The 17481-nt window shown below is 36.8% G+C and overlaps 1 protein-coding gene across 16 annotated transcripts in view; it reads left to right on the forward strand.

Annotated features, from left to right (window-relative positions):
- SSX2IP (SSX family member 2 interacting protein) overlaps nt 1-17481 on the forward strand; it is a 47506-nt gene that overhangs the window by 16711 nt on the left and 13314 nt on the right. For all 16 annotated transcript variants that reach the window (XR_012418238.1, XR_012418241.1, XR_012418235.1 and 13 more), the window contains exons 2-9: nt 2772-2902; nt 3272-3441; nt 4202-4414; nt 7848-7958; nt 9516-9651; nt 11875-11950; nt 12030-12207; nt 16028-16178. Coding sequence is in view for 10 of the 16 variants with exons in the window: in XM_065519441.2 (XP_065375513.1) it covers nt 2860-2902; nt 3272-3441; nt 4202-4414; nt 7848-7958; nt 9516-9651; nt 11875-11950; nt 12030-12207; nt 16028-16178 (1078 nt within the window). In the remaining 6 variants the exon portion in view is untranslated. The remainder of the gene's footprint in view (nt 1-2771; nt 2903-3271; nt 3442-4201; nt 4415-7847; nt 7959-9515; nt 9652-11874; nt 11951-12029; nt 12208-16027; nt 16179-17481) is intronic.

A 17481-nucleotide genomic window follows, 5' to 3' on the forward strand; every position in this document is an offset into this window, starting at 1 on the left:
AAGCCAAAAGTAAAATCAGTGTCTTTCTTAGTTGGTACAGACTCAGTCTTTATCCTTCTCATCCTGTTGCTAACACCCATTTAAGGACAGTAGGAAGAACAAAATAGTTCAAGGTGCCCTTCCTTACCAAGCACACGAGTAGAAAAGTGGCAAAAGACCATTGCCAGACTGAATTACTTCCTGTGTTATATGTGTGTGTGTAACATCATAACATGTAGTAGACACATAACATCATCTGTCTCAGTATACATTGTATGCTGCTCTACAATTTAGAAATCATCCTTGATTTCTTTTTTGCCCACATTTCAATCCATCTTTGAGTCCTGAAGGTTCTGTCTCCAAAACACCTCCCTAATTCATCTGCCTGTTTCTGCTTCCACTGTTAAAACTGTAGTTTAACACTGGTTGTCTTGCCTGAACTATTGTAGTAGCCTCCTGATTTCTTCCAGCTTTTACAATTGCCTACCTATAGTCTACTCACAGAGTAGCCACAGTAATCTTTCTTAAAGCATAAAAGAGAACATGTTACTTTCCTATCTACAAGAAACACATCAATAGATTTTCATTGCAGTTCAGAGGAAATCCGACGTCCTACGCTGTATAGCCTTGCTTACTGTGCTTCAAATATACTGGCCTTCTCTCTGTTTTTCATCCATAACACGTTAATATCCATCTTAAGTGTTTGTATCTGCTGTTTCCTTTACCTGGACTGCTCTGGTCATTGATTTTCTTGTGGCTGACTCTGTATCATTTAGGTTTCACTTCAGATGTCACCGTTTCAGTGGAGGTTCTCTCACTGATCCAGATGCTCCCTACCTTAATACTCTCTTGTATTACCATGTTTTATTTTCTTTTAGTTATCACTCTGTTAAGTTGTTGTTCACTTGTTTGGTGTTTATTTCTACCTCTTTCAGAATATGAACTTCACCTCTTGAGAGCATATGGCCTCCCCTGTGCCTAGAAAAATGTAGTAGCACATAGTAGGAGCTCAATTAGTATTTATTGGAAAAATGTAAATTTCTTTTTTCTTTTTGAGATAGAGTCTCACTCTGTCGCCCAGGCTGGAGTGCAGTGGCACGATCTCAGCTCAATGCAACCTCTGCCTCCCAGGTTCAAGGGGTTCTTCTGCCTCAGCCTCTTGAGTAGCTGGGATTACAGATGCCCGCCACTACACTGGCTAATTTTTGTATTTTTAGTAGAGACGGGGGTTTCACCACGTGGGTCAGAGTGGTCTCAAACTCCTAACCTCAAGTGATCTACTCGCCTCAGCCGCCCAAAGTGCTGTGATTACAGGTGTGAGCCACTGCAGCCGGCCTAAATTTTCATTTAACACTATATTTTGAATATTTTACCACAGTCTTAAATATTCAGAACAATGGTTGTGAACTCTTGATCCACAGTCCAGATTTGGCCTAAAGACACATTTTACTTGGCTTATTGCATAGTGCTGTTGTTTGAGGTATAACTAACTTACAGTCAAGTGCACAGATCTTAAAAAGTGTACAACTCGATGAACTGAACGTGTGTATACCGGTGTAACCACATCTCAGATCAAGATGTAGAAAGTCTTGGCACCCCAGAAGCCTCACTCATTTCCCTCTCTAGGCACTCTTCTTTCCCACAGGATAACTTAATACATAGAGGTTTTTTTAAAATTAGCTACTAACATTTTAAAATTGGGAGACTTCACATAAAAATCCGGAGTTCCAGTATCTCATAAAAACATCTAAGATCAACACAACTGCTTTCCCCTTGACCACAATTTATTGTAGCCAAGAAGCAGCTGTCCACAGTATTGACATGTGTTCCCCAGGTTGCATACAGTCTTCACCCTTCCTCCTCTTCCCTCTGACCTTGAAATCAATTGCCAGTTGCCACTTACAGTTTCGTTTGAATTGCTTTTCTTATGATGGAGAAATATTTATCTCTTCCATTGTCTCTATAAAAAAGTGAAAACATAAATGGAAACAGAAAGGGTGTCTTATACTTAGTCCATACCATTTGTAGTTTTGGCTGTTTGTTTGTTAGCCATCTAATTCTACACAACAGTTACGTTTAAATGCTGTATAAATATATTGGTTTTTTTAGCCATTCTATGGAAACATAAGCACGTGTGATTTTTGTTTTTTTGATATTGTGAATAACAAATTTTAGATTAATCTTTGTACACATCATTTTATTAGGATAATATTTTAGAAGTAGATTTTCTGGATCAAAATATATTTTCATTTTTAAGACTTGATACATATTGTCAGCTTTCTTGGTAGTAGTATAAATCGCTATAATCTGGAGAGAGTATATGGAAGTGTTCATTTCTCTACATCTTTGCCAACACTGGGAATTGTAATTTACAAGTTTTGCCAATATAGTTGGTAAAAACAACAAAAAAATGGAAATGCTGGCCAAGAAGTTTTTCGTCTTCTCATCTACATAAGTAATTGTATTTTATTTTAAAGGATATAATATGGAAATATTACTTAGTACAATACTATACCTTAGATGTATGTTGAGTCAAATCATGTACCATGTGTCTTGTGTATAAAGTAATATGAATACCTCAGTAGAACTTGGGAAGCCTTTAACCTTGATCCTTACATATTATTTATATTTCTGTGTATATACACACACACCATGTTCTGTCTCTGTGCATGGGAATAAATATTGCAAAATCCTTCGTTTTGAAGCACATACAACTAATTCTTAAGCATTGGGTTTATATTGGCTTTCATATTTTAAATTAGATGCTATTATTCTATAATCTGCTTTTTAAGGAGATGCCTACATAGAAGAGTGACAGCAGCTGGACTGAATGTTTAACTGCTGAACTAGTTCCTCAGGTTCCTGGCTCTAGAGATTGCTATGGGAGATTGGATGACTGTTACAGATCGAGGTCTGTCTTCAGGTAACTAAGTCTAAATAATTATAAACTAAAGCAGAAACTGTAAAGGTGAATTTTTCAATGAAAATATAAAATAATTACTGCAGATGTTGAAGATGTGACTAAAGAGAGATAAATGGTTATAAAATACTTATTTTCATGCCTGCTGAGAACACCACTTTATTTGTATCTTTTTGGAAAAAAAAATATATAGTTTTCATAAAAAAGAGGCTTTGCCCTAATTTGAAAATACCTTAAAATATATATGTATATAGTATAATTATATCTATGTTTATGTGTATATATGTAATTCAAGTCTTTAGTAATGGAGATTATGCTAGCTTTACATACGTTTTTCTAAATTATTTATATAAGTGCCTTTTATTCTTTCAGAAAGCAAAACTATCTCTCAGTATACCTCAGAAATAAAGATGTCTCCATCAAGTTTATACTCACAGCAAGTGCTATGTTCTTCAATACCTTTATCAAAAAATGTGCACAGTTTTTTCAGTGCCTTCTGCACAGAGGATAATATTGAACAGAGTATTTCATATCTTGATCAGGTAACATGTTTTTGTAAAAAACAGTAGCATAAATCATGTTATATAATAGAATGTATCAAAGTTACGAGAAAAACATTTGTCAAACACAAGTTTTTTGTTTATATAGTGCCCCTGAGACTTAGATTTTCAGAGAACCTTGGTGATTATCTCATCTAGAGATAGCAAGCAAGTCTAACTTTTTTATCTGGAGCAGGCTGGCCTCCTCATTGTCCCAGGGGCTCCTCCACTGAGAGTCTAGCCATCACTTTATGGATGCAGAAACCCAAGTGCCTTGCTCCATGTCACAGATTTATAGCAGAGGCTAAAAGAGCCCCGTCCTTTTATCTCTTTGTCCTTTGGGATATTGACCATTTTCTTAACTATTTCAAGATAGTTTTCTATTTTTCTCAGAAAAGATTTCTATCTTTTGTTTTTTTTTAAACTAAGTTGTCCAGTAACCAACCCTTTAAAATAATTCACATATATTTTTAATTTTTAATTGACAAAACTTATATATTTGTCATGTACAACATGATGTTTCAGAATACACATTGTGAAATGGCGCAGTGCGCATACCTCAGATACTTATATCATTTTTTTTGTGGTAGAATTTACTCTCTCAGCAATTTCGGGAATATAGTACGTAGTTATTAGCTGAGGTCACCGTGTCATGCAATAGATCTATTGAACTTACTCTTCCTATCTAACTGAAAGTTAGATATCCTCTGACCTGTATCTCCTCAACTGTAACCAACTTTAAGAAAACATTTTCTCCTACCAGGAATTGACTACTTTTGGTTTTCCTTCATTATATGAAGAATCCAAAGGTAAAGAGACAAAGAGAGAGTTAAATATAGTGGCTGTTTTAAATTGTATGAATGAGCTGCTTGTGCTTCAGCGGAAGAACCTTCTAGCTCAGGAAAATGTGGAGACACAGAATTTGAAGCTGGGAAGTGATATGGACCATCTACAGAGCTGCTACTCAAAACTTAAGGTAGAAATTGCGTATCTGTATTTTGATGCCATAATTATATAATTGAATACTATAAATTTTTACTGACTTTATTAAATATTTCAGGGTTTTCTTAAGCTTTAGGGTTTTCTTTTTAAACAGGTAAATAAAGGTCAACTTATAATTTGCACACATCTGCTTCCTAATACCTACAGTATATTGATGGCATTAATTTTTTGAGCTGTTTAATGACTTGCTGAATCTGTAAAAAGTTAGGAAATATTCTGTGCTCTGGGAAAATAAAATAACGATTCTGTCATCCAATCTTGGTTAAGAAAGTATATGCTTCATTTAAAAGTCTTATTGTAAGAGGCTGCACAAGTTAATTCCAAGAAAAATATTATTGAGGCATCTATGATGCCACATGAGCTAAGGCTCAATAGTTAAAGCAGACTAGATAACTTCTCTTAGAAGCCTTGGGTCTCTGGAAAAGACTATAGAAAAATCCTTAGTAAACTTGCTTTTCTCTTAAAAAAGAAAGGAAGTATTTTTCACAGGACCATTGAACCTACTAACTTTAAAATGTAGAATATTTGATACTGGTTTCTGTTTTGATTTCTTTCTTTTTCTTCCTTTTATGTTTTCATTTGTATTTTTAAAATGTTTATCCAGGGAGAAGGGAACAACAAGGTGTTCAAAATCATGGTGTGGTCGGGACTTATAGTTGTATATTATTAAGGATGTAATATAAATCAAGTCAAATTTTTTCATAAATATACTATTCTATATTGGGTTTTGTTATTTGTGAAAATCAAAGCCTTTGCATTTGTATACTGTCAGATGATCAGCTTCCTTTTAGTTTTTCATCTGTTGGTCCATGCCCCTTTACTTTTCCTTGTTTTTCTTTGTGTACATCCTCCCCCACTGCACGCTGTCTAAGAAAACAATCAAAAAACCCACTCAGGATCTTGAATCTTTGAGCTCTGTGAGGGAATAATAGGACCTCTCTATAGAATATTTAAAAATCCCGTAGCAGGAAATGTGCCGTGATGATGTGGCATAGAGTTGGCCTACATGGGAACACTAGAAACACTTGGGGATTGGTTTAGAGACATCTTCGCTCTTTACGAGCACCTGTGCCTACCAGCCTGTCATTGATAATGCTGTCTTATGTTGTCTTCTTGGTTCATACACAATGATAAAAGTGTGTTTTCTCGCAGTAATGTTTTTAGGCTTTCGTACATCCTATATTCCTAAGGGGTAGAGATGATCCAGCTATGTCTCTTGGGGAAACTGTGGTAGATTGCAAAGGGTAGTTGGTGACCCCCAGGCTTGTGAAAAGGTTGTGAGTTATGGATGCTACTTTAATCCAGATCAGAGAGACCTATGGAAGGTCTTATTAAGGATTGGGCTGATCCAGAGGTTGTAACCCTTGGCCATGTGTCTTATAAGTAGCTAGTAAATAATTATGGTATGTTGGTGATCTGAGGCTATTGAGCCTTTCCTTCAAGGAGTGGTCCCATTTGTTAGGACTACCCAGAGCAGAGACTGTTTCTTCAGGATGTCTTCTAATATGGGATTTGATCTAGGCCAGAATCTTGTTATTTTGAGTCAACTGTGGACAGAAATGTGTATTCAGTGGGGAAAGTTGCTAATCTATCTGGAAAAGTTTCTAGATCTAGCATATGATTAATTCAACTTGTTGAACAAAAATGTATTGCGTACGTGCTAGGCACTGAGTTTCAAAGCTGAGTGAAACCCCAGTCTTAGTTCACGAGGAGATTGCAGTCCAGGGAAAGGAGACATATTGAAACATAACTGTTTGCTTCATTAATTGTTCTTGGGGTAGGAAGCAAGGGAAGGCTTCACGGAGAGGTAACACCTGATCTGAGATTGGAAGAATGAGTAGAAATTTGCTAGTGTTTGGAAATGTCATTCTAGGCAGAGTATATGACTTGTATAAATGTGTAGCAGCATGAGATCACTGCACTTTAGAGGAACCACAAATATCTCTGTTGGGGCTGCGATGGGTATGTGATGGGTATGAAGAGTGATATGAGGTAAGACTGGAGCCTTGTCTCCAGATGGTATAAAAGGAATTGTACGAAAACAGTGAAGCACTGAGGAGTTGTAAACAGGAGGAAGATAATGTGTAAATATTCAGGCAGTGGGGTGGAGAAATTATAGGGGAATTGCAGACTTGTATTTGGGTTGGAGTTAGGGGGCTCAGAAAGCCCTAGTGATAAGGATGCCTGTTAGTGACCCTTTGCTGAGGTCTTGGACTTGAACTAAGGTAGTGCTAATGGGGATAGTAAGATTGAGATCTGATGAACACTTAGGAAGTAGAATGGGTAGGATTTTATGAAAAATTGAATTTGGAGAATAGGAGTCATGAATTCAAGACCCCATTCAGGTCTCTGCCTTGAGTTACTGAGGATGGTGATGTGGTTCACTAAGAAAGGAAGGAGGGGTGCATGCGGATGTTCAGGGGTGATGCTGAGTTCAGGTAAAGTGTTGATCATCACGCGGAGCGAATTTCTGATTTGATGTATATGCTACATATCACCTGGCCTAGTGCCTGTAAGTTATATCATGCCAGCTAATCTGTCCTAGCAGTAATAGTAAGTTTTACACATTCAAAAAAAGGGTGCCAAAAATTGACAACCTTAGTTATCCAGGTTATACTCCTACATTTTCTGTATCTTCTTGAGATCTGTTCTTACAGAAATTGTGCAAGTTATTATTTATGGTCAGTTATGACATAACTTGATTGGCTTTTGAATTTTATAAAAATACTAGTACAATTTAAAAAATATTCCGTATGGGTGGCCTCATGCAGAAGTTGGCACAGTTCCTCAGGAAATGCAGTAAGTTGAAAAGGAGCATCTTGTCTCATACTAATTCTGGATTTGCTGCCATTCCTCTCTGGGAAGTACCTTCAGAGACTTTACCACCTGCAGGGAGAAGTGGTGTCACACAGAAGTCCCATTTCTGTGACTCGACGTGTTGCCACTTTGCTTGGTCACCCATCTTTTTCTTCAGACGTAGCTCCAAATCACTTCTGCTTCTTTTTCAAAGCCAAGTACACTCTCGAAGGATGATGACATTGCTGTACTTGAGGAGATCTTAAAAAATGTGGTATAGAAGTGTTAAAAAGTATTAAAAATAAACTTTAAAAATATTCAGGGGCAGCATCATGGGAGTGATGCTCTTTCCAGGGATCCATTTTGAAGCACTTTTTTATATGTGTACAAAATTTGATATGTAAATTAAAATTTGATGTGTAAATTTAAATGTTATAATTTTATAGTGTGCTTTGTAATAATTCCTTTAAATAAACATTTCACGTGCCACTAACATATGATTTTGACTAATAAACAGTAGGATGTGTAACTTCTTGTTACTGATCTTTTAAGGATTCAGTTATTCTAAATCCTTTGTTAATTTTAATCAGAATTGCATGTAAATGTTTTAGGAACAACTGGAAACTTCCAGGAGGGAAATGATTGGGCTTCAGGAAAGAGATAGACAGTTACAATGTAAGAACAGGAATTTGCATCAGCTACTAAAGAATGAGAAAGATGAGGTGAGTTGTCAGTTACTGCTGATGAAGTTTAAGTGAATTTTTGTTTTCTTTGTAGTATGAGATGACCATAAGAGCCACTTTACTTGAAAAAAGAAAGAACCATTTATTCATCTTTCCCCAAATTGGTATGGTAGACCTTTGTGTATAGTATTTAACTGGAAGGTCAGGAACCCTCTCCACCACAGCCCCCGCCACCAGTGGATCCATTTGGCTTAGATATTAGTTCATAGCTGGTAACAGCCAGTGTCCTGGACTGCCCTTCCTGGACTCATGTTCACTGTCACTTTTTCTGAGGCACAAGAGTGCTTTAAATGCAGACCTTTTATTCTCTGCTGTACCTGTACGTGATAGCCGAGGTGCCCCTTCTTGCATGCACTGTCTTAAATACTGACATTGTTCATCTAGTCAAGCAGTTTCTTCATTAAATGGGCGCAGAAGCAGTTCACATTAAAAATCTAATTTCTAACACAAAAGATACAATTCTAATTTCTGCTTTAGTGGTTACTTAGCAGAATTCTAATTTCTACTTTAGTGGTTACTTGGACCTATAGCACGAATGCATTTCAAAATATTCTTTTTTCATTTTTGTAGGAAGAAACCATTATGTTTTTATTGCTCTAAAGTATGACCTCTGACCATTTAATAACTATAAAAATATAATAGTTTCAGTGTTTTATGTTGTTTGAACTATAATTAAAGACTTCTGAGGAGTGTATTTCTTTAAAGAACCCTGGAGTGGTTTAGATAGATTTGTTTTACCATATTTGTTTATTTAGTAGTATATTTAATAAGTAGGTAATTAGTATTTAAACTGTAAGCTTGCTTATACATGTTTCCTTGAGTTCACAGACAATTCTGACTAGATCTGTTGATTACATTTAAACGGTTTGAATACAGTTCATCTTCAGTAGGGATTAAGTTAATCATGTTAATCCCTAGCAGGGATTGGGAATGGCTTTATAAAAGAATAGGACATACTCTATCAGGGGCTGCCTGAGAAACTGTAATTGATCTGAACTTTGAACAGCAGTGTCTGGCACGTAATACATACTCAGCAAATATTTGGACTGGATTATTCTGCTGTTTGGACTTACTCTTATTTGAGAATTGTTTTTAATTAGAAAAATGAGCCTGCTTACCTGCTGCCATGTGCCACAGGCTTAATTCACTTTGTCACAGATTAACAAAAAGTATAAGTGATTTTTAAGTCAGTAATACAAGGAGTTCACTTAAAATGATCAGATGAATTCAGTTTATCTCAGATGAAGCTTTAATCATTTTAATACTTCCATAAGAATATCTGGTTTTTAAATGTTCAGAGTCTATATGTAAGGTAAAAGGTACAGGAGATAATTCAGAAAATTAGCACTTCTAGAAATTTCAGAATTAAGCTTTATATGATTCATATAATATTTTAAAAAGTGGTTTCTACTGGTTACAAATAAGGAAGAATCATCCTAGGATTTTAAAACCTATATGGGGAGATGAATTTTAGGATTTTTCTCTTTTGAATTTGTGAATTGTAACTGGGCTTATAATAGCAAATGCCTTTTTCAGGTACAAAAATTACAAAATATCATTGCAAGTCGAGCTACTCAGTATAATCATGATATGAAGAGAAAAGAGCGTGAATATAATAAACTGAAGGAACGTCTACATCAACTTGTTATGAACAAGAAAGATAAGAAAATAGGTAAACAGCTGGCAGCTGGCAAAGATCAGCTAAGGGAATAAATCAGCTAATACTATGCTTAGAAATAATTGTAAAAGGATTGAACACAGTAACTCGTGAAATGTTATTTTCATGCTTTATACAATTGCTTTTCGGTGGTGGTGGTTTATATAAAAAATTTAGACAGCTGGTTAGTGGAAAATAAGTCATTTTGCCTTGCTTTATTTAATTACATGTGTTTTTTAACATGACCAGTGTAGAATTAATCCATAGAGAAAAACTAAGCCAGAGGACATTCTAATTTTCCATATCAAAGAACTGATAATATTAAAAATCAGGGTCAGTTTCTGAGTGTCAAAATAGAGTAAACCTCATAAAATTTATCATCAGACCAAATCGTTCATGTCAGTTTGAGTTCCTTTAAATAAGTTTAGCTGTGCATTTTTGGAGAAACTAGTCAAAAGGATGGACTTTGAAAGTTAGGCATGTGTGTGTGTCTAAAGTATACTTTTTTGCTAATAGTAGGCTTTTTCAAAACGTTAAACCATTTCATCCAAATATGTGGATAATTTCAAGTAGATAGTGTAAATTAAAAAGCAAAGAAATATGAAAGTAGATCTTTAAAATACAGTTTTGCTGGCCTGGTATAAATACGAGACACAAGAAGTGTGTATTTATTTATTGAAGAGTGGTTTCCAAGTGACCATACGTAGTCCTCTAACATACATTATACCATGACACCCCTAAACTGTCTTACCTTAGATTTGAAAAACAGACGATGAGCATACGTTTCAGGCTGTCATGTGGTACACTCTGCCTGCTGTCAGCAAGCAGTTTAGTGTTGACTACATCGCTGTCATTCTACAGCAGAGCTGTTGGAGGTAGCCGAATACTTTATTTTTTAAATTATTGAAAAATAGAAATGAAGATTCAGTAATATGCAATTAAGATTGGAAAGCTTTAGGTATCCTGAGTTAATCTTACTCATTTGGAGAATCATTGGTTTTTAAGGTTAGTTAGCCTCATGTTCATTCATGAAGGAAAAACAATTAAAAAGCAGGATGAAATGCTGAAAGTATTGTTTTAAATTTATTTTATTTTATTATTATTATTATTATTTTTTGAGACGGAGTCTTGCTCTGTCGCCCAGGCTGGAGTGCAGTGGCATGATCTCAGCTCACTACAAGAAGTAGTTCACGCCATTCCGCACCCCGGGTTCACGCCATTCTCCTGCCTCAGCCTCCAGTAGCTGGGACTACAGGCGCCCGCCACCGCGCCTGGCTAATTTTTTCTGTTTTTAGTAGAGATTTGTTTCACCTTGGTCTCGATCTCTTGACCTCGTGATCCACCTGCCTCGGCCTCCCAAAGTGCTGGAATTACAGGCGTGAGCCACCGCGCCCAGCCGAAATGCTGAAAGTATAAAATGTAACACAGAGAAGTTTATTAAGGATTTAGTTCTGGAAATAGAGCTCTTCCATTATAGGGGCCTAACTGTTTCCTGGTCCAATCAGAAGTGACAGTTTCATAATGATTTTATTAACTCTAAGATTACAATAATTTACTCTTATTTCCTTCTTATGCCAAATGTTTCCATGTCCACCTGCGGCAGAAGATATTACTACTACCAGGGGCTTTGACTCCTTTGATGAAGTTGAAGATGTTAATGTTAACGGGGCATGGCAAAGTTTTTCTGTATAGATGCATATAGTAAACATTTTCAGTTTTATGGGATCTACAACTTAATTGTTGCACCTACTTATCTCTGCCATTATAACAGGAAAAGTAGCCATAGGCAGTATGTAAACAAGTAGATGTGGCTGTGTTCCCATAAAGCTTTATTTACAAAATCAGGCAGCCAGCCTGCGGGCGATTATCAGCCGACCCTGATAATGAAATTAATAATGATAAAGTAACATTTATTATGTACTTACCGTGCGCCAGATACTGCGTTCACTCTACAGTGTTGGGTGCTTTAACAGTTATTTCTTTGTCTTCACAACTCTTTGGTAGATACTTTTGTTATTCCCAGTGTCCAAGAAGAAACAGGCTTAGCAGTTAAATAATGTGCCGAGATCTCATTGCTTCCAAGTGTAGAACTAGAAACTCGAAAATTAGGCTGTTTAAGCCTAAATCCTAACCTATATACCAGGTTCACTTTCACCATTTATGTGTATAGAGTGCATTAGAGTTTTAGACGCTTAAGCATGTATGGTAAGAATTAATTTTCTGTGTTCATGTTTGTAGCTATGGACATTTTGAATTATGTTGGGAGAGCTGATGGAAAAAGAGGCTCCTGGAGGACTGGTAAAACTGAAGCCAGGTAAAGTCCAGTTTAAATTGATAAATGTAATCAGACTTCCTTCTATCCTGCATTTTCATACTGACAGTTTCTTTCTCAGGAATGAAGATGAAATGTATAAAATTCTCTTGAATGATTATGAATATCGTCAGAAACAAATCCTAATGGAAAATGCCGAACTTAAGAAGGTTCTTCAACAGATGAAAAAGGAAATGATTTCCCTTCTTTCTCCCCAAAAGAAGAAACCTAGAGAAAGAGTAGATGATAGTACAGGAACTGTAAGTGGCTCTTTCCTCTCTAATATAGTCTTTTGATTGCTAATAAGAATAATTAAAACATGTGATAGGCATTCCCAATGGGGACACTATTGGTATTTTGAATAGGACACTCACTGCTCTGCTACTTTCAGTTACCGTGACAACCAAAAAGCCTGTTCCTATATGTTTTCAGACATTCCCTGAAAAATGCTGCAGATGATTTTCCAGGAAATTAATACATGTCAGGCACTGTAAGAAGTGCTTTATGAACATTGTCTCATTTTATAATATTCCTTGTAACATATGAGAATATTTCGTATAATTTGATGATTTAGATACTATAAATATCCCCATTTTATAGATAAGGAAACTAAGGCATAATACTTAGTAGCCCAGTATCACACATGAGAGTGCTAGGGTTTGAATCCAAGTTTGCCTTGCTCCAAAGCTCACGATCATAACCACTATGTCAAATATCCTTTCAGTTGTTTTAGTATTAAGTACTCTACTTTTCACAGAGTGAAACTTTCGTTAACTTTGGGAACCAAATAATCAGTTCATAAATTTATTGAGTGTTCTTTATGTTCTAGTCTCTGGAAAGGAAAGGCTAAAAAGATTTTGACTTTTTCCCTCAAGAAGCTCTTTTTGGGAGAGACAGATGTGGAGACGTGATTATTATATTATTAGGTGCTGTAATAAGGTGGTGCAGTGTGCAGAACAGTTATGGCAATCAAGGCATCACAGAGAAAGTGACATTTTCACTGCTTCTTAGAAAATAAGTATTTTTGAGGTTAAAAACAAACAAACATGGAGAAAGCATTCCAGAGAACGGGAGTAATACATGCAGAGGTCTGAAAAAAAAAAACATAATGGTGAAAAGTTCATTTTACTTAATTGCTTTACATATAAGTTAAAATCTTAGGTTTCAGCAAGTTCACATTAGTAATTAAAATCTGAAAATAATGTTGATGGAAAATGCTAGTTAACAAACAGCAAGGTACCAGAACTTACTTTTTAAACCTGTATTTGAGGATTATTTATTTTGTGGTATCACGCATCAGTCCAGCTGATAAACCCATCCCAGCACTTACCTTTTCTTTTTTATTCCTTAACGTTTTTTAAAAAAAATATTACTTGAATATATATATATATATATATATATATATATATATATATATTTTTTTTTTTTTTTTTTTTTTTTTTTTTTTTTTAAGAGACAAAGTCTTGCTCTGTCACCAGGCTGGAGTGCGGTGGCACAATCTTGGCTCACTGCAAGCTCTGCCTCCCGGGTTCAAGTGATTCCCCTGCATCAGCCTCCCGAGTAGCTGGGACTACAGGCACCCGCCACCACGCCTGGCTAATTTGTGTGTGCGTGTGTGTGCGTGTGTGTGTGTGTGTGTGTATGTGTTAGTAGAGACAGGGTTTCACCATGTTGGCCAGGATGGTCTCAATCTCCTGACCTCGTGATCCGCCCTCCTCGGCCTCCTAAAGTCCTAGGATTACAGGCGTGAGCCACCACGCCAGGCCTTTTTGAGACGGAGTTTTGCTCTTGTTGCCCAGGCTGGAGTGCAGTGGCACCATCTGAGCTCGCTGCAATCTCCACCTCCCGGGTTCAAGTGATTCTCCTGCCGCAGCCTCCGGAGTAGCTGGGATTACAGGCATACACCACCACACCCAGCCAATTTTGTATTTTTAGTAGAGATGGGATTTCTCCATGTTGGTCAGGTTGGTCTTGAATTCCCGAATATCTTTTACATTCTCCATTTTGAGGCCTGCTTGACCTCTTATATGTAGGTAACCTTTTTATCTCAAACTCTGTCACTTCTAGTCAGTTCTTAACATTCACTAATACTTCTTAAAGGTTAGCATAGTGTCCGTTACTCCTGCAGCGTCTTCAGTTTTTGGTCCAACCTTAACGTCTCATCACCAGATTTCAGTCAGCAAAAGTATGTGGCAAATCAGGGAGATCTTTCTCCAGTGATTAAACCTTCCTCACCCCCATTACTCAGCCAGTGGGTAGTATCCTGTATAATTCTTCATAATTCAGATGTTTAAGTGGACTAACAACGATCTCTTGAATATATTTTCTAGTTTTAAAAGATCCATTTTTCTAGCTCCCTTTTCTCTTTCATTTTTGTAGGGAAAGATTTTTGAAGCATTATAGCGAGAGAAATAAGATGTAATGTTTGGAATGCCTAGGTAGCATCCAGGTTTCATTTATTATTTGACCTACTTACTTGTAGCTAAAACATATACCAAAAATTCAGGTAAAATGAGTTTGTTGTTTTGTTTTTTGGTTTTTTAGAGGCAGGGTCTTGTTGCCCAGGCTGGTCTTGAACTCCTGGGCTTAAACAGTCATCCCACTTTGGCCTTAACAAAGTATTGGGATTACAGGTGTGAGCCACTGTGCCCAGCCAAATTTTTAATTTTCATTTTGTGGTTACAGAGTTCTGTTCAATCTGAGAAATGTGCAATAATTACTCATTTTTCTTTTTTTGAGACAGAGTCTCGCTCTGTTTACAGGCTGGAGTGCAGTGGTGCCATCTTGGCTCACTGCAACCTCCACCTCCCGGGTTCAAGCGATTCTCCTGCCTCAGCCTCCTGAGTAGCTGGGACTACAGGCATGTAACACCACGCCCAGCTAATTTTTGTATTTTTAGTAGAGACAGGGTTTCACCATGTTGGCCAGGATGGTCTCGATCTCTTGATCTTGTGATCTGCCCACCTCGGCCTCCCAAAGTGCTGGGATTACATACAGGTATGAGCCACTGCGCCTGGCCAATAATTTTTCTAACAGATTCGTAGTATTCTAATAGGCTTTAAAATGTTCAGAAGACAAGTTGTGCTTCCTTGAAACAGTTACTGGCAAGTAGCTTTTGAGGATTGGAAGGGGCTAGAATCACCATGAGCCAGATCCTGGGCCATTCCCCTGTCTGCTCTGCCTCTGAATCCCTGACCTCTACTAGCCGTTGCTGACCTCAACTACTGATAGAGTTCTTCAGACTCAGTTGCTCCCTCATCCTGCTGATCTCTATGTGAGAGCAGTCGAATCAGCCCTTCTTTCTTTTCAGCTTTTGTCTTCCTTTTTACCCCAGCAAGATTTTTATTGTTCAAATTAGTGAAGCGTATCTTTCTACCTTCCTGAATATTAATGACAAATTAGAACTACTTTATGTAGATGTGGGTTATTATGACATATATCCATTTTAGTATTGTTTCCCCATGTTCTTTATCCTGCTTTGATTCTGTATGATCATATATCAGTAAAGTTTGCTACTTCTTTATGATTTCATGTTTTGGCAGAATACAAAGAAAAATATCTCCAGTTGTATACAAAAGTACATGAGGAAAATAGAATTAACAGTTGCTTCTATTAAGTACTTCAGAGATTATTTCACAAATGTGTTTCTTTAAGCAGCCTAGGGTTAGAAACAAGTTGATCTAATGTCAAATATCAGTTCTGCCTCTTAGTTGTAATGCTGCTTCTCTAAGCCTCAGTTTTCCTACATTGTAATGAGCTGAGGGTTAAATAACGTGTGAAAACATCCAACACATTAGACAGCTATTGATATCTCCTCAGACAGCTTCATGACTCTTGTCATTAACTGTATTTGGATTCAAATTCAGGTTTAGAGCGAGCTGAATTTAGGAGTCTCTGTCTTTTTCTTTTTTTTTTTTCCAAGACATTTATGTTAAATACTGGGTCATATGTGCATAAGACACAGCACAGAAATGCTTCGGATGCGGCTCCCTCTGGAAATCAAACTGAAGACTACTTGCCTGAGCATCTAAAGCCATTGTAAGGTGGTAGCCTTTCCTCTTCATCTCTCTCCACTTGTAGGTTATTTCTGATGTTGAAGAAGATGCCGGGGAACTGAGCAGAGAGAGCATGTGGGACCTTTCCTGTGAAACTGTGAGAGAGCAGCTTACAAACAGCATCAGAAAACAGTGGAGAATTTTGAAAAGTCATGTAGAAAAACTTGATAACCAAGGTAACCACTGCTTCTCTGCATGTAAAGTGAGTTGTGACATTTGGTAAGGTGTTGATTTTCAGTCACTTAGAAAGCTATATCTGTAGGCTCAGAGCTAAAGTACTATATACTTCAGTTTGGTGGTTTGAAAGCAAGATTTTGCATACATTTATTTTTTCATTTTATTTTATTTTACTTCCTGACACAGAACCTTGCTCTGTCACCCAGGCTGGAGTGTAGTGGTGCGATCTCGGCTCACTGTAACCTCCGCCTCCCAGGTTCAAGTGATTTCTCCTGCCTCAGCCTCCTGAGCAGCTAGGACTATAGGCGCGCATCACAGCCAGCTAATTTTTTGGTGTGTTTTTAGTGGAGATGGGGTTTCGCTGTGTTGGCCAGGCTCATCTTGAACTCCTGGCCTCAAGTGATTCACCTGCCTTGGCCTCTCCAAAGTGTCCAGATTACAGGTGTGAGCCACAGTGCACAGCCAAGATTTTACATACATTTAGATGTGAGGTTTGAACCTCACTGAGAAAAATACACTTTGGTCTCAGGGTGAATGTTTGAAAAGAGGACATCATGGATCCATCTGCTCTGGATGCAGTATACAATCGAATAAAGATAACTGAGCCGGGATAAAAGACTACACATTGGATATAGTGTATACTGCTTGGGTGATGGGTGCACCAAAATCTCAGAAATCACCACCAAAGATCTTATTCGTGTAACCACACACCACCTGTTCCCCCCCAAAAAAGAGAGAAAACTGAGTCTTTTTTACTGACTCTCAAAAAATCAAGAAATATTTATCATAGTATAGATAGGAACTTTTTGCTTATTTCTAGATGCTTGCAGATTACTGTGTTCCTAGTAATTCACTTAAAATTATTTTTAAAATAATAGATGTTTAATGCAAAATATTAATTTGGAAGTACATAAAGTAGAATATCCAGGTCTCCATTCCATACATATAACACTTAACAGTTGGGTGTATATTTTTCTAGACTTTCCTCTATGGATTTGCAAGATACTTATTTTTAAAATTTTTTTAAAAATTGAATGTCACCTATATTTTTGTTTAGTGTGCTTTTTTCACTTTATTATTTCAGACATTCTTTTTCCTTATACATAGCTCTACATTGATGAATATATTCTTAATATTTTCTACTTGGTAAAGTTTGCTTTTAAATTAGGAAAATGAAGATTTCTGCTCTGTAAATGAAGCCTATGTAAAGAAAAAATTTAAATTGTCAAAATATGAACTCAATGCCATTATGTTAAGTAGTAAAGAGCAATCGGCAAAATTATTATTACAACACCAAAATGA

This window comes from Macaca fascicularis, chromosome 1, assembly GCF_037993035.2.
Source record: "Macaca fascicularis isolate 582-1 chromosome 1, T2T-MFA8v1.1".
In the NCBI taxonomy this organism is placed as follows: domain Eukaryota; kingdom Metazoa; phylum Chordata; class Mammalia; order Primates; family Cercopithecidae; genus Macaca; species Macaca fascicularis.